The sequence below is a fragment of the Oreochromis niloticus genome, linkage group LG9 (genome assembly GCF_001858045.2).
Source record: "Oreochromis niloticus isolate F11D_XX linkage group LG9, O_niloticus_UMD_NMBU, whole genome shotgun sequence".
NCBI lineage: Eukaryota > Metazoa > Chordata > Actinopteri > Cichliformes > Cichlidae > Oreochromis > Oreochromis niloticus.
In genome coordinates this window covers 14,792,992-14,814,480 of record NC_031974.2, presented here as the reverse complement: position 1 = coordinate 14,814,480, position 21,489 = coordinate 14,792,992, and the positions used below count along the sequence as shown (strand labels likewise).

The window sequence follows — 21,489 nt, the reverse complement described above, 5'->3', positions numbered from 1 at the left end:
TAAGGGGAAAATGTGTTCGTGTCACATGATTTTTATAGTTTTATTTTGAAATTACATTCCAAAATATCCGTTTTTTATGTCCATAAACTGAATGGTTTACAAATAGCTCTCCCGCCCACCTCGCCTGGTTGACTAGGACGGAGGGCTGCTGTACGCATGCGTGATCTGGACTCAGTAACTGCAGAATGGTCCGTCGGTGTAGCTGTAGGCCTGAAAGGGAAAAGAAATATGTCCACAAAAACACGAGTAATTTTTATTTTATGGGATGTTTTTATTCTTGGGTAATATTTTGAAGACTAGAAACCCATCTAAGCACTGTAGGTCACTTAGCTGCCATCAAAGGCAGAAAAATCGCCAGTTGACTTGATGTCCTTTGGGTTTCCAGCGCAGTATTTTCCAGCTGAATTTTAGGATTTGCTCAGTAGCAGCTTTTTAAGTTCACTTACGATTTAGTACCAGCAAATATGTCATTGCATTATTTCCCTAATGCTAGTATTGCTTGTTAACTGTCACCTGGGGAAAATGACTAGTGTTACAATTGTTTTTTTCAGGGAAATATGTGTCATTTTGAAGGTCATCAGTTTGAATATAAAGGTAGGACTAATGTAATAGAGCCTGGTAGACATTTTGCTCTTATTTATATCTGCATAATTCGTGAGGCAGTGACACTGATTCCCAGCCATCCCAGGATGACTAAATATCCTGTTTAGTCATCTGGGGTTCTGGTCCAGAGGACTGCACTGGATACAAAACACATCTGCAAATTAGTCCTCTATCACTTTTCAGGTCATAATGAAAAGGGCAAAGTATAGTCTATTAACTCCATCTAGTTTTTAGTTACTAATATTGACTTTCACTTCCTTTTCAAAACTGCATAAATGTACTCCATGAAAGTACCTCAACACAGGGCATATTAAAGCATAAGCAGAAGTACAGATTACATTGATATTGTTTTTTTCCCCAAAGTTTCAGTCGGGAAAGCCCTCCTTAGTCTCTGGTGTACAAACCCAAACACGAAGCGCCACCTTGTGGGCATGATTTTGAGTTTTTTGTTTATATTGGATGGATGTGCTTTATTTATGAATCATTAAGGTTAGATGGCCTATATATATATTATTTAAAATTAAAGCAAATTAAGATAGACAATTTTTATAGTCACAGATCAAAAGGAAAGAACACATAGTGTTCATATGTGCAAAATGGGAATAATTCATATATTGAATCAAACATTTATACAATGAATAAATAAATGTCTCAATATTTACTACGTAATTGAAAACTAATGAACACCTCTGTATACCAAAGTATTCTAGAGTCAAATGTGAGCCCAACTGTCCGAAAGCTAAAACTTCATGACAGTTATCTCAAGAACAACAGCAAATCCCTGACAGAATGTCTGAAAAAGAAAAGAATCAAGGTGTTGCAACCCAGCTGAAGTACATCTTCAGAGAGTAGTGCATAAACGACTTCCTGCAAACTTCAATGAACAAATCTTGTAAAGAGGAGTGGGCACAATCCCTCCATAGAGATGAGAAAGACTGATGAAATCATACAGAAAACAAAAACTTCCATTTGCAGCCACAAAGGTGGGTGTACTTAGCTTTTGCCCCACTGTTTCTTCATTTTGTTTTTTTGTGTAACTGTGACACGATGTAATGTGTGTAGTATGTCATGTCTTACTGTTCATCTGAGGTTGTACTAAAAAGTGTTATTTTTATTATGTCATAATGTGTAAAGCCTTAGAACTGAAAGACTTTATTTCTTATGTATTTTTACCACGACTGTCTTATTTTTTACTTTGGAGTAATTCCCTCCGTTTATTTCTTGCTGTGTGTTCCATGCAGTAGTAATATCAATTTTGAAAACGTTTTATTTTGGTTTTATTTTATAAACGCTGACCGGAAGTTCCGTTTATGACATCTGCGCTAACCGTTAGCTAACTAGCTAGCTTATATTAATAAGGTGCGAGGCAGGCAAGGGAAGATTACCGTCGCTTTTAAGGGGTTTCGGATCATTTTTAAGAACCGGAAGACAGGAAACAGGGTGGATACGGTCGCGGAGGGCGTGGACACGCGTGTCATTTCTCTTAAAGCTGCACTTTGTCGTTATACGTGCTGCGGAACAAGCAACAAGGAGTGCTCAGACTGAATGGCCGAGGGCTTCTCAGGTAACTAATGTGCAGTTTTAATAACAGTGAGTCACAGGAACCCGAGGCAGCCTAAACCGACTCTTAAATCATTCTGAAATACTGACTTTAGCAGCTTCGCTAACAGTTACACACTCTCTTGCTAGTTGTGTTAGCTGGACAACCTTAAGCAGCCTAAACATAAACTTTTAGCTGACGCAGTTTTCTGTTCACTTGCTCTGGGTTGCTAATGTTAGCCTAGCATCTCTGAGTGATCGTGCAGTTCGTGGATGAGGTAACGACGCGTGACAGCCGAGGAACTTTGAAAGGCAACAGCACGCCAGATGATGGTACGCGTTGTTATCCATAAAATCGAGAGCTGTCATGCTCATTTTAGACTCCATATTTTCATTACTTGTACATATACTGACCTTAAGATTTTAAATTGCACATAAGAACAGATCATCCCCATATAGTTAAGGCATAGAGTCTGTGTTGCTCTACTCAGCAGAACTTTTCCAGCTTGTTTTTGGCCATTTGATATACCGAAATGTATATTAGGGCTTCGTGAACAAAACTGTATTGCAAACCACAAAGTCAAGTCATCTTTATTTATATAGCACATTTAAAAGACATCAAGTGTCGGCCAAAGTGCTGAACAGAGGGATAATACAATAAAAACAATTAAATAGATAAAATGAAAACATTATAGAAACAATGTAAGACATCCATATACGTTTGTAAAAAGTATATGTGTACATGCAAATATGCAAATACATATACAAAAATGTACACATTCACACACAAGCACGCATACGTGAACATAAAATACATGTATATGTGTATACACATGCAAACATCATCCACAAAAAGTGGTCATGATGATTTTACACCTGCGGGTGCAAACATTTTTTTCATATGCAGGAAAAAAAATCTGTCTATAACAACATTTGCTCATGGCAAAATGTTATTGCACTCTTTATTTGTCATATGCAATTTAAAATGTCATCTCATAAGTAAATAGGTCACAACGATCCCCGAAATCCTTGCAAAATGACAATAAATGATGTTGTCCTGCCTAGTTTAAAGTCTTAAGTGTTTTCGCTCTAAATATATTTGATGTTGCTCATAACTTGGTTCTGTTTTCTTGTTGCAGACCCACCTGACCTCAATCCAGATGGGACGCAACATCAAACGTCACATCAGCACAAACCCAGAAGAGGCCGACCCAGACACAACAATGACAGACACCTGAGTAACAACAGTAATGAGACCTGTCATCAGTCTGGACACTTTAGTCAGGGGACTAATCCCCCTTTTAGCCATAAATCAAATTATGAAGACCATCATCGTCCTTCTTACCAAGGAGGAGATGAAGGCAGAAGGCGTGGTAGAGGAAGAGGATGGAGAGAAGGGAACAGAGGAGGTTCTGTGCCATGGCGGCAAAGACCTGGAGGTGACCCATACGGTGGCAGCAACAGATACATGAGTGGCGTCCATGCTTTTGCACATCCCATGGGTGGTGCTGATGGACCCAACTGGCGGCGAGGAAGTGCAAACAGGGATACAGAACAAACTAATGAGGACCAGGATGCCCAGGCTAAAAAACCAAGGAAGTTTAGTCAGGAGCAGCGAAAGGGAGAACAGAATGGCAGTTTGAAGGAGAACAACACCACAGTGGAGGATCAGCGGAAGAGAGAAGACTCAGAGTGCCAACATGACAATAATCAGAGGAAACACACTGACCCAAAGCGACGGCAAGGACCAATCAAACCACCCAAACAACCATCTCAAGAGGAGCCAGGCTCAGAGAAGGGAGCCAGTGGCCAAGATGACTCTGATCAGGGGCGAGCATCTCAGGATCCTGCAGGCAAAGGTGGAAGAGGCTCAGGGAGGAATGCTCCCCTTCAGGCCAGAGGTGGGAGAAGAACAAACTATCAAAACTACAAACCTGGTCAGAGGAGCTGGAACAAGGTGCCAAAGAGCAAAGAGACGCAGACAGGTTCGACTCTTACTTCTCTAAGATATTGTATGGCGATCAAATTCCCCAACTTATTTTAAATTTCTATCAATGTTTTACATTTTTATATTGTTACAGTTTTGTTAGACACAAAATGTTTAATTAGAATTTATTGATTTTTTTTTTTTTTTTTTTTTTTTTTTAGGAAACCTGGTTTCCTAACAAACTAACATAAGTTGGTTCAAATTTCCCCATATTTTGCTGTTAAGTATTTCATATTCACTATATTTGCAAAAAACGGTCCTTTTTGGTTGTTTTTGGGGGACTTTTTTGTCCCTTTTTAGTAGCTCTAGTTCAGTTAGTTTTAATATTGGCCCTGTAACCAATGTTTAATGTTATGTTTTATTGATTATTTTGTCTTTAAAAAGGGCGGGAAATAATTAAAAATGCAAATCAAGGTCCAAAAACCCAAGCCCATGTTTTAGAGTGCTTACTTAGTGTAAAAGTCTTATGATGTTTGGTTGGAAGCAACCTGAATTATTGATGAGTCTGTCAGTGAACTAAACGACATACGAGCGGAAAGTTTTGGATAAAGGTCTGTGGGTGGAAACGAAGTATTTGTTGCAGTCTTCTGAACCTCTGATCTCTTCCTCCGCAGGGTGTCTGATTGAACAGCTGTCGGAGGAGAAATACGAGTGCATGGTGTGCTGTGATGTGATCCGGGTCATGGCGCCGGTGTGGAGCTGTCAGAGCTGCTTCCACGTCTTCCACCTCAACTGCATCAAGAAATGGGCTCGATCGCCAGCCTCGCAGGCAGACGGTGCGGCGTGTGAACACAGTGTTTACTCTGTGTGTGAGCATTTTAGTGCAGTCTGTGTACTCAGCATAACGAGCTCCTAACAGTGGCTGGTACTCAGTGTTCAGGGATGGTCACTGTGACAGTAACTCGTGCAGTGAAATTCCTGCTGCTTCTGCAGTGCTTTGTGTTGCATTGAAAACCGAGAGGTCAAGTGGATTTCTGTTATTGTTCCCATTATGAATCTGCGCTATACAATACGACACGTCACCTTCTGTCCTTCATCATAGGAAAAAAATACAGAAAAAATGTTTTAAGCTACATTTAAGGCTAAGTGGTTTTTACTTCAGTGCCACAGATGACTGTACTGGGAAAGCACATCCTTCCCAGAGGGTGAACCTTTCATTCAGCGTTATGCAGAAAGAAAAAATGGATGCATGTATTTTTAAGTTCAGCTTTTTTGTAACAGATTCAGCTGAAGGTTGGCGTTGTCCAGCCTGCCAGAATGTTTCAATGAAACACCCGACCTCCTACACCTGCTTCTGTGGTGAGTATTTGTTTAATTCAAGCATAGATGTACATCACTGCTGAGAAATGGTGATGAACTTGCTCTCAGGTTAGACGATTTAATGAAATTGTTATCATATACTACTGACTCCTTCCAAAAGCTTTGTTACGTTAAGTTTGCTACAGAGAGTGATGGGAAGAGTTGTTCCGTTTGTTTCATTGGCAGGTAAAGTGACAAACCCTGAGTGGCAGCGTACTGAGATTCCCCACAGCTGCGGTGACATGTGCGGGAAGAAGAGGAGTGGAGTGGACTGCAACCACCCCTGCAATATGTGAGCCTTAAAAACACAAGAAAGCTGCTTCTAGCTTCAAATTACGTTATTACAAGATGGTAGGGCTTCAGAAGTTCATCGATAACTTTTGCAAATGATCGATAACTTTTAAGAATGTATTTCTTTGTGAGGTAAGCTGTGAAACTGTTTTATTTGATGCAATTTTTAGGTCTATTTGATGGTACACTGTGGGAACATAAGCTGTTATATTTTAAGAGACAGATTGCACGTATGGGAGATATTTTATTTAAAGTTCACCCCAAACACTCCCTTTGTGGTCATATCTCTAAAAATACTCTTACTCGCCCCACAGACTCGTGAAGCCTTCCACAGACTGTAGTTTCTGACCGAGCTTGTTGATTCATTGCCAATAAATGTATTTTATCTGCATTTGGGGTTGGGGTCCTTGGTAGAGGATGTAAAATAAAATTGTACTCAATTGCAGACAGATTTTATAGATGACTTCAATGGCTATCATAAAGTAGTAACTCTCACTTTGCAGCCATGTTGTTAATGCTTGCGGACATTTATTTTGAAGGGTATATCTAAATTGGACTGAGCCATATTTAAACATGATTCATTACTTGGACTTATTAATGTATTATAAGGCTGGTAAGAACCCTGTCTTACCAGGTTTGGTTAGAGTAACTCGCACACCTGCTGTTCACATTTATAATACATCAAACCTGTAGGTTAATATGTTCTTTGTCTCCTCAGCTTATGCCACCCTGGACCTTGCCCTCAGTGTCCTGCCTTTGCAACGAAATCCTGCATCTGCGGGAAGACGAGGTACTCGACCTCTGATCACGTGTGAATCTCTGTCTTTTTATCCTTTTGGATTTTACTTTAAATGTTTCTTAATTCTAATTAAATTATGTCTCTCAAGTCAACCAGTGCGCTGCGGTCAGGCCACGGTGCTCCAATGTGACAAAGTGTGTGCTGCTGTACTCAACTGTGCTGAACACACCTGTGTGCAGGTGTGCCACAGCGGGACCTGTCAGCCATGCCAGCTGCAAGTTCAGCAGGGTGAGTCTCACTTTGGTGCAGATGAATAGCTGAATTTAGCTAATGGAACATTTTAAATGTAATTAACTCTTTTGCTGTTTTTATGGGCAGTTTGCTTTTGTGGCGTGACCGCACGGGAAGTCCCGTGTGGCACAGATAAAGCAGGATTTGATGGTTCGGGACATTTCTCCTGTGGAAAAATATGTGGGAAGTAAGTCCGACTGTTCAGCACTAATTCTGCCCATCGAAAGCTTTTATTTTGCTCCTATCACAGCCGCGTGTATTTAACTGCTCTTTTCAGGATGCTAAACTGTGAAGCCCACCGGTGTCAGCAGGTGTGCCATCACGGCCCGTGCAAGCCGTGCCCGCGCTCACCAAGCCTGGTGAATACGTGTCCCTGCGGTCAGACGCCACTGACAAAACTCCTGGAGCTGGGCTACTGTGAGCGACGGAGCTGCTCCGATCCCATCCCCTCCTGCGGGAAGACATGCAACAAACCCCTGCCCTGCGGCTCGAGTGGTGAGGAGAAGTGCTGTCCTGTCAAGTCGAAATACTCATAGCATCAATTAGAATTAGGAAATGATTCTAGCCTCATAAAGATTGCAAAAACAGGATCTGAAAATGTGTGACAGGTGAAGCTTTTCAACAATATGTGCTGTGGGGGGAGAAAACAAAGGTTCTTTTCTGTCATCTGTTTAAAAGTGATATTGATAAAATGGTGATGAAGCTTTTAAAATCCAGAAGAAAGCCGGAGGAAGTTCAATGAGAAAGCAGCAAGCATCGTGTCACTAAAGCTGAATGAATTCCGTGATCTTTCCCTTGTAAAACATCTTGTTTTTTCATTTTATTCTCAGTCTTCAACTGGCTTTTGTTTTTAAAAGAAAGCAACTGCTTTCTTCTCTGTGGCCTCTTGTGGTTGTGCAAACAGGATGTACATCATGTTAGGCCTGTTTTGTTCTTGCAGCCTGACGTGAGATAATGAACTTGTGTTATTTCAGACATCATCCATCTGTGTGAGAAGCTGTGCCACGAGGGCAGCTGTGGGCCCTGCTCTCTGACCTCAACTATCAGGTGCAGATGTGGCTCCAAGACTAAGGTTTGCAGAAATATCAGCAGCTGTGTGTTTTCTCAATCCCTTTTTTTATTTTTATTTTGAAGACACTGAAGATTTGAAAGATTTCTCCTTTACTTTCCAGGAGGTCCCATGTGAGAAAATCCAAAAAGAAGGTGAGGTTTTAATTAGAGCAGGGCGATATGACCAAAAATATTTATCACGATATACATTTGAAAATTTGCGATAACGATATAACTGACGATATAATTGATACTAGACAAAATACTTTACAACTCCACAACTTTATTAGTGCAAAAAACCTCATCAATGTATTTTCACTTAAACAAGCAGCTATTTTTTATGTGCATTAAAGTTATATAAAAATTTAACAGTGCAAATGCAAATTCCTTGCTGACAGTTTAACCAAAAGGCATTTCCAGTGGAAATTGGCCGACACATCCTCAGCATAACCATGTATAATATCCACAAAACTTAAAAAGAGGTTATACACACACAATACGGTAATATTATGTTGAAGCACAGTACGTATCACTCCGCGAGGCTCCTGCCTACGATAGCCGTAATGCTCTGACAATCCATCAAGCGGTGCAGCTTCGTAGCTTAGCAAAGTCGTACTGAAACATCTGACAGATTTTCGAGCGCCGTGTACCACATAAAATCGTTTCGAGGTCAGTAAACACAACCAGAATTCATACATAAGGCACACGGGATTATAAGGGGCACTGTCGATTTTCAGAAAAATCAAAGGATTGATTTTAAGTGTGCCGTATTTTCCAAACAACACGGTAATAACGACGGCCCGCTAGCATGCGCTACCAAAAACAGTGCTTTGTTGTGTATCTGACGGACGAAAGCTAAACCAGTTCCACACCACTGAAGTTGCAGCATTTTTACAAACCAGTTCTGGTTCATCCGTTTCATTTAACGATCCACTTTCGCTCTTCTCATTCTGCGTCGCCGCCATGTGCATATGTAAACAAAGGCACTGCGCATGCGCGTTTTACCCATATTCTATCGCGATATTTCATTTTCCTATCGTTGCCCAAAATTACACCGGTATTACCGTGAACGGTATGATATAGCCCAGCCCTAGTTTTAATAAATATGAGTTCAGCCCACCCTGAGCTGCCGTCCTGTGTTTAAATCTTGACTTTTGTCTCTCCAGAGGAGCTCGTCTTTACTTGCGAGAAGCGCTGCAACAAGAAGCGCTCCTGTGGCCGACACAAGTGTGGGGAGCTTTGTTGTGTGGTGAGTGTTCATTGAGTCTGGGTCAGTGTTTTTGTCTTTATGCTCTCTGTTCTCACACACACGTATACATTTTTTTTCTCTTTCCCTAATTGGCTCTGACCCTGACATTTTTGTCTCACCCGAACCAACTAACCATTGTTATTAACCAGAAGAAAGTGTGTGTTAAACATAGTAGCTGTTATCTTAATGAAATGCAACCATGTGACACACGTGGCTGGTTTAAGTGAGATGGGCAGTGAATACCCCATCTCATCCTAAGTCAGTGCCACGCCCATTCAGCTCTCCTTACATCACTAACAGAGGTGTGTATGTGACACAGAATCATTGTAAACCAGCAGGATTATGTGACAGGTGCAGCAGGGATGTTACTGATATGTTTGTCTGACTTTGCACCATCTGTAGAAACAAGGTTTATCTCAACGGTGGGCAAACCATACCACCATAAGAGTTATTTTTAAATAGCTCTAGACCCAAAGAGACCTGCATGGAGCTGAAAACATATTTTAGCTTTAAAGTGAGAACTTACTTAACCTATGTGTAATGTTTGCTCTGTTCAACTTAATGGTTTTACCTGCTATAAACCACCCCGACCCAACTTTGGGATAAAGAGTATGTCTTCTCTTATCTTCTATATTGTTATTGCCATGTTGCCTTGAGTATAAATTAGCCAATCAACATTATTAGTAATTGTAATGTGGTTTGTTGTTGTTGTTGTTGTTGTTGTTGTTTTTTTAACCACATGTGAACAGGGGTGTGGCCCACTTATATCTTAAGTGGGCTGGACCAGTGAAACCTCCTTTTTGTCAGTGTAAAGAACTTTAACTACAAATTTAATCCCTGAGATATTTTTAATATTAGAAAAAGCAGCCCGATTTCAAAACTGCAAATGGTGCCAAGCGTGCAATGTTTTAATCTTAGGCAGGCAGATCCTGACTCCCGGGGCCTAATGTTTGACACTCGTGCACTAGAGAGTCATTAAATGTGTATTAATTTCCCACTGACTGCAATCGTCAGCTGATAGCAGCCAGTCTGTATTTGATTTATGCATAATTTAGCTCTTTATTTAACAATTCTTAATTAGATTGAGGGTCTGGCAAAGGGAAAGCCGGCAGGACACGTCTAAAAACATCTCGGCACACTCGCTGCCTTCATACAATCACGGCAAGCACTACAGGAATGACTTGCAGTGTAACTGTCCAACAACATCCAGCTGACAGACGAGCAGTGAGGAGAAACAGCCAGAACAAACAGTAATAAAGGAAATGGGTGGACATTAGTAAGAAGGAAAGAATAGTGAGGATATGTTACTGGGTTGGGATATGACTGAATTTGAAAGCTGACTTGCTTTGTAGCTCTTAATTACTTTGCATCATGCAGAGGTGACTCTACTTTTAAATTTGAGCTTGCAGCAGCCTTCTGATAAGTGTGTTTTGTGAAGCGCGTGAGGTGATGTTAATGTTTTAGTCCGTGTGTTTTCAGAGCGTGGAGCACAAGTGCTCCATGATCTGCAGCTACAAGCTCAACTGCGGCCTCCACCGCTGCCAGGAGCTTTGTCACCGTGGAAACTGTGAACCCTGCTGGCAGTCCAGTGAGTATCGAGTTCATGAGCCAAGTCTCTGATGTACCACACATTTATTCTGTCTCACTAATTTGAAGCTTTAGCTGTATTTTGCTTGACGTTAAGATGCCACGAGTATGTCACGAGTCCCTCTGGGTTTTTAGGTTTTGATGAGCTGACGTGTCACTGCGGGTCCACGGTGCTGTATCCACCCATCCCCTGTGGAACGAAGCCACCCGAGTGCAAAAACGTGTGTACGAGAAGACATGAGTGTGACCACCCAGGTGAGATTTAGCTATAGCTCCTTACACCAGGGTTATTGTAGTTTGTGTACTTCCCAGTTAGATTTGAAAATGTTCAGTTTTAGTTCAGTTTTCTTTAGTTTAAGTGACTCAGTCTCAGTAAACATGGCCATCAAAGACTCATCAGTATGTTTTAAATAGTTCTAGTTTAGATAACCTCGGTTCACACAGCAGCTGTATCGAATAACTGTTAATATGCTCCTGACATTTGCCTCTGATTTAGTGTTTCACAACTGCCACAGTGAGGAGAAATGTCCTCCCTGCACTTACCTCACGCAGAAATGGTGCATGGGAAAGCACGAGGTAATGTTCCCTGAGCCCACTGATGGCACAACTTGTTTCCTGTTTTTGTTCTTGCAACTGAAGCGTCACCCTTTTCTCTGACTCACAGCAACGCAGCAACATCCCGTGTCATCTCCAAGACATTTCTTGTGGCCTGATGTGTAATAAAACTCTGCCCTGCGAGACGCACCGCTGCAAACGCATCTGTCACCGGGGAGAGTGCCTGCCAGAAGGCGGCTGCCAGCAGCCCTGCACGCTGCCTCGTCCAGACTGCGGCCACCCGTGCGCTGCTCCCTGTCATAAAGGCAGCAGCTGCCCACGCACTACCTGCACTGCCAAGGTACAGAGCAGTGCCACTGAGAACAGCTGGACTTCCAGTGGCTCAAAAACAGGTTACAGAGTTTGTACAGATGCTCTCTGTCACATCAGGGCTTGGGGGTTTCAGCACATTTTCCCACCATCAAAAGTTCCTCCTCTCTCTAATAACTTTTTTCCCTCATGCAAATGTTTAGTGAATAAATTCAGTGTCACATCTGCTCAATAGTCCAGCTGTGAACCCGCTGTTTTTTTGCATGAAGGCTGAGGACATGTGCCGCGGTGCTGTGTAACTGTCATAAATGGTTAACTTGGAAGAAATAATAACACATCAGTGGCAGGCTTCAGACTCCAGAGGGAGGCCATTCACAGCTGCACAAATTCTTCGTGTGAACTGACATGACCTTTTTTTTTTTTTTTTTTTTCTTTTCTTTTTTTAAAATTTGCGTATTTGTGCTCTTACAGAAACACTTCTTCTCCGGGGAGGAGTGCACATGTCGGCAGTCGTGAAATCTAATCCTTTGTGTCGTTCGCAGGTAGCGGTACAGTGTGAGTGTGGTCGTAGAAAGGAAACCGTGGCCTGCGCAGAAGCAGCCAATTCATACCAGAGGTCAGCTCTGCTCCCAGTGTGTTCAGCTTTTTTTGTGTGTTTTTATTCTAGACCTCGTTTGGGATTTCTCTTTTTGGCGACATATATATTCTATTATAACTGTGAAAAAAGCCCCTCAGTCTTCAGGCTCCTGTAAAAGCTCAGATTCAAGGAGTTCAGACTGTTTTTGAGGAGCAGCCAATCATAAGATAGCTGGCTTAAAGTCAGAGGAGTGTTAAAAGCTCATTTCAGACAGTGGATGAGCTGAGGGGCACCACCACAGCCCAGTTGAATAATCAGTAAAGATTATATTAGACTGTGAATCATGCAAAGCTACTCATGTAGCATCTAGGAATAAAATTAGAATTTGAAATGAGCAACATTTATCCGATATTTTTGGTTTTGTTGTGCAGGTATGCTGCCATAGCCATGGCCAGTAAGCTTTCGGACATGCAGCTCGGTGACTCCATGGATATCGGCCCGCTCCTCTCTAAGAAAGAGCTGAAACAGACGAGGTAGAGTGGTGCAGGGAATTAATGATTTCAAGCTCGAACCAGAGGTGTCAAACTCAAGATGTGAAACATTTGCTGAACAGGATGTTCGAGCTTAATTATTTCAAGATTATCTGAACAACAGGCGAGTCCTTATGTGTGATGGCCAAGATGCAGCGCTTGTTTGAAAGTAATTATGTAAATCATTTCCTGGAGAGGGCCAGATTTCGTGTTTTAATCCATTCAGAGGATTACTTTGAACTGCAGCTGAGGTGTGAAATGCAGTCATCCTAGAAATGTGATGCTTTCTCAGGCTCGAGTGCGATCAAGAGTGTGCCACTTTGGAGAGGAACAGGCGCTTGGCGGAGGCGTTGCAGATCGACTCGTCTTCTGACCCCTTCAACGTTCGCTCCACCTCTGCGTACAGCGACAGCCTCAAAGAGGACGCCAGGTCTGATTTCTGTTTTACTCCATGCTGACGGTCATGTGACGTCATCTTTGGGTTAATCCTCAAACTCAGAGGGACCGCTGCACTGAAACTGCAACTCTGCTCTGCTTGTGTTTCAGAAAAGACCTGAAGTTTGTCACAGAGGTGGAAGAGGAGATCAAGAATCTTGTAGAGCTTGCTAATAAGGTACGATCTCTATTTAAGTCTCCTTTTCCTGTTTAGGGGTGAGGTGTTATTTAAGGGCTCTAATGTGATGTGATGCTCCATCTGGTGGTGAATCTGGGAGACCACTGTAGTCCCGAGTTTTTTAGTGGTGAAGCAATTTACTGAGTCATTCACATTAGTCAGTATATTTGCATTCAAGTCAATGCAGCATTTGTACATAATTACCCCATAAAACATTTTGTTTTAAACTGAACTTTAAAAGCTTTAATGCTCATTGATAACGAGCAGGATTGATTACTTTAATATATCACATTGTTTTTAATTAATTAATGTAATTTTCTCCATTTAGCCACAATTTCATTATATTTTTGTTGTTTACTGCTAAGAGAGATAATTAGTAAAACAGCTGGCCTTGAAGCTTAATGTGAGAAATACTTTATTTATCCCAAACTTTGGTAAAAAGCTGTTAGAGCAGCCAAAACATTAAACACAGCCTCTAAGAAAATACATGAATAAAATAAAATGGCATGATGTAGCAAAATAGCTCTATAATATACAAACTGCAGAGAAGAGAGGAGATAGATTTAAGAAAAGGGAAAAGATAATATGTAATTTAAAAATATAAGTATAAATTTGATAGAGGTAAAAATGTGTAAAATAGAGTAAAACTCTGTATAATGCATATAGAGCGCTTAATAAGTAAACTTTTAATGAAGGTTAAACATAAAAATAAAATATAATAGTTTAAAATAAACAAACACATGAATAAAATGCAAGAAAAGGTCAAAATTAGGAAGAATCTCAATAAAATTCAGTGACATGCTATATAAAAAGTTTAATAAAATACAGTAGGGGGCTTAGTATGTAAAAATTAAAATACAATGAAGGTTTAAAAATAAAAGTAAAACTATTAAAATACAATAATACGTTATGTTTAAAGTGGCTCTGAGCACATGAGCTCAATATTGTTGCTTTCCATTTGAAGCGGAAAGTCTGGATTTTTATGGAATGGCTCCTCAAGTCGGATTTCCAACTCAGGAAGTTGGAGAACCCCCGCTAACTCTGACTTCACAATCCAAGATGGCAGCAGTGCGTAAATATCAGTAAAAGTGTAAAACCTACGAGGCAGTAGTTGATAATCTGTACTATCACAGTGTTTGTGTATTTGTGACTTGCTAAATAAGCTGAGCACTGAGCGTGCTCCATCCAGAGCTGCAGTGTTTAAGCTGCTTTATCACGAGTGATGGATGAATGGCTCTGGTTTGTTAAGGAGCAAAACAAAAAAAAATGAACAAAAAAACTTTTATTTTACTTATTACAAATGATTGATTATTACTTTTATTACTATCATTGCTGATCCGCATGGATTCATTAAACTTGGTGTCAGCCCGAGGTGGAGACGGTGGCCCTTTATGGCTGTGTCACTAACAGCTTATTTAGCTTCATTATTTTGTGGCCCAGTTGTTGTATTTTCAGCATTTTCAGCTCTTTTGTTACAGTTTCCAAGCTCAAATAAGCGAGTAGGAGACTTCCTGGGCAGGTGGAAATGTCTGCACGTCTTTATTTATTTCTTCCAGTCCTCTGTGATTCACTGAGGCTCTCTGCGAGGCCGACATTACTGCTTTGATTTCTTTTCCAAATGTAAGGACTTGTTTATTACTTAGCTGAGCCTCTTTTTGGAACGACGGGTCATGAACGAAACCTTTTTCTGCCCAGGAGTCAGCTTAGTGAAATGTTTTATCTTATTTTCTCAAGGCATGCTGTTCTGACTTCACTGATTTCATTTTTTTTCGGGCTTTCTTCCCCAAAAACCCAAGTTATTAAATCTACTTCTGCTTAAATTTTGCTAAAATCTCCTCCAACAGCCCTCTGGCAAAGAAAGCGATTCAGTTTTGTACCAGCTGTTGTTGTCTTTTACTCTGAAAAGTCAGGTCAAATGTGCCTACTGACCCCGTCTATTGAAAATAGGCCACGCATGCACTACTAGCTCAAAAGTACATGAACGCTTCAACTTGTATGTATACACATTAATCTGCTGCTGTAACAGCCTCCACTCTTCTCCCTAAACCTTTCACATGATTTTTTTTTTTGGGACCTGCCTGCAGGGATTTGCTCCCATTCAGCCACAGAAACATCAGATAGGGCGGCACAGATGTTGACAGGCATGAACTGGATCACGGGCCAGTTCATCCCAAAGGTTTTGGATCTAAGCTCGCCACCACATTTAAAACAAAACAAACACATTTCTTTATGGACGTGACTTTTGGGCGCAGGTGAAACTGTCACGTTGAACCAGGAAAAGGCTGAAGGATCCCAAACAGTGAGGACAAGGCTGAAAGTATTTATGAAAGCGATAGATTTGTAATGTCTGGAGCCAAACTTTATTTGTACTCACGTTTGTAGTTTGGAGCAAAGTTATCATAGTAAATTAAAACCAAATAAAAAGTTTAGTGTTCTAAAATCAATCAACAAATAAAATAAAAAGTAGACTGTTTGCTTAAAAAATAAAATAACAATGAGATAATACTCGAAAAATCTAAGTGATTTTTGTATTTTGTGTTTTATTTATTTATACAAAAATGGACATTAAATGTTAGCATTGCTTTTAAGACACATTATATCAACACAAATATAAAATAAAACAGAAAACATCATCTACAATAAAATGGAAGCATTGAAGGATGATGATGACAATAATGGTAGAAGACCCATTTCAGTGATCAGATGTGTTTTTATTCCTGGTGGCAAAGTGTTTCAAATTTGTGGACCTTTAATTTTAAAAGAGGACCGACCCAAATGTTGTTTTGCATTTTGGTAACATACAATCTCCATTAAAAGCTCCTCTTGTGGTTGCAGCTTTACCTGCTAGAGTGACTGAATTGGGGCCATTTAAAAGATGTGTTAACGATGTGTTACCCTGTTAGCGAAGGTGCTCCGCTGCCTGTCCGGTAATGGTGCAGAGAGTAGTCGAGGTTATCGATGATAGATGAGTTTGTTCGGCGACCTCCTCGCCACCGTGGCTTCAACAGCTTGCAGCCAATCACAGAGCCAGACTTCCCGATCAGTTTATTCAGTCTGTTCGTGTCATCAGCAGACCACAGCAAAGTACGCGGAGCTCACCACAATCGTTATGAAATGGAGCCTGTTAATCCCCCTCTTGTATACAGCCTGTGCAGGAAATGTCCTTAACTAAACACAACCAGCCCGAGGAGACTGTGGTGCATGTGAACATCATGTTTATTGAGACTAGCGTGTCTCAATAAACATGATGTGAGTCAGCTGCCTTCACTGTGTCTGGGCTCTTATACCTGAAGTACTTGCATTTTGCTCCTGAAACACAGACTCCCTGGTTATTAATTCTGAATTGCACATGTAGTACATTGAAACATGCGGGCATCTCTCTGTTCATAAATGCATACTTTCATAGCAGTGTTTGGTATGCACAGTAGATGAAAATATTGGGGGGAATTTTCCACGGTCGTTTAAAACAAATCAGAGATTGAGCCTGCTCCAAAAGCACCGTCACCCCTGGATTTCAAAGAAGAGTGTGGAGCATTTAAAAGACCCTGATCACATGATCGTACCAGGCTATTATAGACTGCTATTATAAGGTCTCAGCAGGTCCATTATGTAGCTAGACGTGTAGGGCTTTATATGCAATTAATAAAATCACATGATTTGAGAGGCTGACTGCTGTTGTAAGGTCTCAGCAGGTCATCAGCTGGCACTGAGGTTAGAACAGGCAGGAAATGGAGGGTGGAGAAAAGCGGTGGTGGAAATGCACTTGAGACAAAAGGCACTGGTGGTCACCGTGGTGATGGGTACACAAGGTCTGGGCTTGTTCCCAAAGAGCCAGGTCTGCTCAGAAAGGTCCAATGCAACAGAACCATGAAAAAAGTCCAAGCAGGTGTGGAGGTGGAGAACGTGAGCAGAGCGGTGGAGCTCAAGCAGCAAGGAGCATGGACAAGATGGGAGGGGACCCTCCAGCCCAGGATCACCTGGGCACATTTCCTGTCCAACCTGGCTCTGGACAAGTTTCCATCTTCTCTGCAGCTGCCCAAAGGCTCTGACAGACAGCCACTATCTGCTGCATTACAACCAGGTACTGAAGGCGGTAGCTGAGAGTTTAGCTTCAGCCATCAGCACCAGCAAACACCATCATGCTTTAAAGAAGACTATATCCTTTGTGAACGCCGGAGAGAAGCCCACTCACAAACAACAGGCCTTCTCCACACAGCCTTGCACCAGCAGCTGCTGGTCGTTGCTTAAACATCACTCAGGCCAGACACGAGCATCACCTCTGAGGCCTCAAAACATCTGTGTATGATGGGACTCACAATGCCCTGGGAAGAGCATACTGAGGAAGCCAATGAGAGGAAATGCATTGGTACCAGGAACAGAGGCTGGAGGACAGTCTATGATGATGAATCCAGAAGCTTTGTAGGACACTCATTCTGCAAAGTCCTCGTGGCTAAGATGAGAGCCATTCAGTCTGTGAGTGACGCTGCAGAGAAAGCCATGAGGGGTCTTTGGATTTAGTGGGCTGATGTGCGGGTTGCTGCTGGGATGCAAGTCGGTGATGAACCCTGGCTGGCTCACCTGGGTGAGGCCGTCTGACATCCGAGACCCTGAGATGCAGGGTCTACTGACTACGCGTCCTGGTTCATCCTGGGAGATGTTTCTTGTAATTCCCTGAATTTTAAGCCAGTTCAGGGATGTGAGAATAGGGAAAGTTGTTATTGAGTGAATGCCATAGGCATTCAACCTATTGTTTTCCTGTTTCTTTATTCTTTGCCGCTTTACTACTCCCACAGTTTTTATGCGATTTTCACCATTCAAAAATTAATTTTAAACTGTTCTGCTCTTTCTGCTAATGCGAGCTTTATCTTTTAGTGCTCATAACTTTTATACTTTTTTAAATATTAAGCTTTTTAACATTTCAACTCATCATGTTGCCTAAACTGTGGACTCCAGAGCCATGAGCCTTGTGCCAATATATCTTCAGACATTCCTGATGCTCACGGCGAAATAATTTTTTTTGATACCATTTACCGTTTACCCATGAATTACGTTTGTTTCAGGATAGGAAATCTGTCCTCTCAGATTTAAAACTCTTGAATTTGAAGCAGTTTTTTTTTTTTTTTTTTTTCTCTCGTCATATCTCTCTCTGGGATGAGTGCTGGATTGGCTCGCTGAGATGAGAAGGTGGCGTAGGTTCGAATCCTACCCGTGGCTCTTGCCACATGTCTTTCCCGCTCTCGCGCTCTCGGTTTTCTTGACACTCTTCAGATAAAGCCGTCTTCAGCAGACAGTTCCGCTTCTTCACCTGTTTTCGGCACATGATTTCCACTACACGGCATGCACCCAGCATTTTCACAGGAAATGTAAATTTTTCTAGTCTCACAATAAATGTTTGATTTTTGCAGTGTTTCCTAAATGAATGAAAGAAGCTTCGAAATGTGAGATTTAAAAATTCAAATGCTGCTCAGAAATAATGCCAAATAATGCCAAGGATCAAGGTTAGCAGGGGAGATATTTCTTCAATTTACAGGGATGGCGCCTGTTAATGGACATCAGAATACCAAAACTATAAGATGTGAACAGGCCAGACTGAAGCAAAACTACTCCCAGCCCAGGTCAGATCAAACTTTACAGTGAACAAAGATGTACAGGAACACAAAAACATCAGGTAGAAGTGAGTTATAAGTGCTCACAGACCTGCTCTTTACTGCTTTTGGTAATAATGAAGGTGAGGGGTCGATATAATGACTGACATACACAGACAGACCACTAAAAATTAACCCAAAAACTAAATTAAGCACCAGATTAGACTTTTTTTTTAAATTTGCCCCGTTTCTGTCTTGTGACACTTAAAACAAAGCAGCATTATTGAAGGCTTGAAGAAGAGATAAGAAACCAAAACAACTATCAAAGAAAGTCTAAAATAAAAAAAATCTGTATTTGTGATTCTTCCCTGTCATCTTGTGACTGCAGACTTGAGCTGCGACCTTTTAGAGGTGCCCGACACCACCACGAATGCGGCTCTGTAGCTGAAATGCAACTAAACATGCGAAAAGCGAGCATGAACGTAGCCTTACGAAGCATCCATTTCTGCAGGGAAAGCAGCCGAAGAGGAGCCACTGTTTCCCGCCGATGAACCGAGAGCATCGGAAGATCATCCACGAGCTGGCCGAGGTCTACGGCGTGGAGAGCGTGAGCTACGACAACGAGCCCAAACGCAATGTGGTCATCACGGCCCACAAGTGAGAGCGCGACTAAATATACGAGCGCCGTTATCATAGATGAGAAATACGCTGATCGTGAAGTCGAGGATGTGCCTGTGTATCTCGTTTTGTTTGGTTTTTCTCGCCCAGGGGGAAGTCGGCCTGCCCGAACTCAACCCTGACTTCACTGATAGAGCGAGAGACGGCTGCACGGGCTCCTCCTCCCATCGCTCATATCAAACAGCACAGCAGCAAGTAAGTCCTCATCTGTGGTTAGAGAGACGCTTCTATACGACTCCAAAAATGTCCTTAGCCATTCTGTCTCCGAGTGTTGTTTATCTTACTTTCATGCTGCTGTTTGTTGGTGTCTTTCTCTCCTGCTTGTGATTCTTCTTTTTGTGTTTTCTCATCGATTAATCTCCTGCCAGGTCTGCCGGTGGAAGCACCTGGTCGAAGATGGTTAAAGAAGAGCCCGTGATCGATTATTTTGATGTCCAGGACTGAAAGTAAAAAATCTTCTGCCAAAAAGTCCAAAACACATTTCATTTGCATTCATCTGAGACCAATAATCATAATTCCTCTGGCTTGTTTATTAAAAAAAAAATATGTGTTTGGAAATATTTCAAAACTGCGATGGTCTCTGGGGAACTCTCAATCTTGTTATATGTGGCAGGATGAATTGAGCCCTTGAATTTTGACATTAAAGTCCGTGAAGACTTTCCCTGTTTGAAAAGCTCGTGCGTGTTTTCTTTGCCTCCCTGGTATGCAGTTTAATAAAAAGCGAATTCTTCCCTATTTAATGGGTGCAGATGTTGATATGAAATTTAATACATCGGCTCCAGAATATCTCCGATGTCCACATTAGGTGCTCTATCGCTTACTCAGGGTGAAGTCTGTATGGCAGGGATGTGTTGTTCTTCTTTCTGCTGGTGTTGAGGCAAGGCTTCAGGAGGGCGGGTGGGTAAGAGTCAGTGGGCAGCACTGCATAAAGAAAGCTTTGCTCCAAACACAACTATGGCCCAGATGTGGTGCTGCACTTTGTGAAAACTCTTCCTGGGTAAAACGTGAAGGCACTCTGAGGTCGAGCTGATGCAGCAGGATGTGTGTCGGCCCGGATGACAGCGTAGATCCTGTTCTCCAGCTAATGGACCGTTTCAACACCCACTCCTGCGGCCTGTGAGGTTAGGATGCTGAGTCAGGCAGACCCCAGCACTGAGTGGACACTATAGGATGGACAGCTACTCGCACACTCGGGTGTTTGTCGACTTTGCCTTGATCAATGAGAACCTCTAAGGCCTCTCCTCTCTATAGGTACATGCTTATGGATTTCAGGATACTAACCAGCTTTCTGTACAGATGTTTCATTTTAGCAGCAGGAAGTCCCACTGAGCTCAAATCTCTTCCACAGTGGAGACCTGGCAGCTGCATAAACAAACACAACATGATGTACAATATGACAACTCACATTTTCTCTATAACTATATTTGTTTTAAATTCAATATCTTTTTTATTGTGAGGGCTTTTTTTTGCATCCATGACATTTGGAGAATGCACATTTAGGTATTTATTTCTATACATGTTGTCAAATTGGTGCATAAACAATGATTTTTAACACATTTAGATAAGAAGGAAGCGCACAAGATGGAAGAATGTTCCTTTAGTGTTAGTAAGCAAGTGGGAGAAGATTTGTGTTGCTGTTATTTATAATTTATTCTTATTCCAACAACATCTGTAAATCAAAATGTCAGGTTATTAATTCAAAGTTTGTTTCACTTTGTTCTTGTCAGCTTAATGTTATCTTCTCAGCATTTTAAATTTGTCTCAGACCAACCCTGAGTTAGCGTTATTAAGTTTTGAGAAAATGACCTGAAATTTTGAGTTGCAGATGTCAAAATAAATAAATAAATAACATATGTAATATTAATGTACAATGGTATATTTATTGAGAGATTTTTAATGAAGCGGTCAGAGCAGTCCTGGGTTTGAATCCACCGGCTGACTCTGTGCAGTCCAGCTTCCTCCCACAGCCCCAAAACATCCATGTTTCATTAACTGGACCTAACTGGT

At 41.5% G+C, this 21,489-nt stretch overlaps 1 protein-coding gene across 2 annotated transcripts; it reads left to right on the top strand.

The window, feature by feature from the left end:
* Positions 1 to 1,908: 1,908 nt before the first annotated feature.
* Positions 1,909 to 20,149, top strand: nfx1 (nuclear transcription factor, X-box binding 1). Of its 2 annotated transcripts, XM_005448987.4 has the most exons (23): positions 1,909 to 2,167; positions 3,282 to 4,127; positions 4,744 to 4,905; positions 5,351 to 5,428; positions 5,615 to 5,720; positions 6,438 to 6,509; positions 6,607 to 6,746; positions 6,837 to 6,936; positions 7,027 to 7,244; positions 7,724 to 7,821; positions 7,922 to 7,952; positions 8,966 to 9,048; positions 10,528 to 10,636; positions 10,771 to 10,890; positions 11,132 to 11,211; positions 11,300 to 11,530; positions 12,042 to 12,115; positions 12,508 to 12,609; positions 12,899 to 13,036; positions 13,153 to 13,219; positions 19,316 to 19,461; positions 19,573 to 19,677; positions 19,851 to 20,149. In XM_005448987.4, the coding sequence occupies exons 1-23, from the start codon at positions 2,149 to 2,151 to the stop codon at positions 19,924 to 19,926; spliced, it is 3,201 nt and encodes a 1,066-aa protein (XP_005449044.1). In that variant the 5' UTR covers positions 1,909 to 2,148; the 3' UTR covers positions 19,927 to 20,149. The 2 variants fall into 2 exon arrangements, with proteins under 2 accessions (XP_005449044.1, XP_005449045.1); XM_005448988.4 differs by lacking the exon at positions 19,851 to 20,149 and having other exon boundaries at positions 19,573 to 19,681.
* The last annotated feature ends 1,340 nt before the right edge of the window (positions 20,150 to 21,489 follow it).

Coding starts and splice junctions, on each gene's coding strand:
- nfx1 (XM_005448987.4), top strand. Junction 5,429..5,614: donor CTCCTACACCTGCTTCTGTG/GTGAGTATTTGT, acceptor TTTCATTGGCAG/GTAAAGTGACAAACCCTGAG. Junction 7,953..8,965: donor TGAGAAAATCCAAAAAGAAG/GTGAGGTTTTAA, acceptor TTGTCTCTCCAG/AGGAGCTCGTCTTTACTTGC.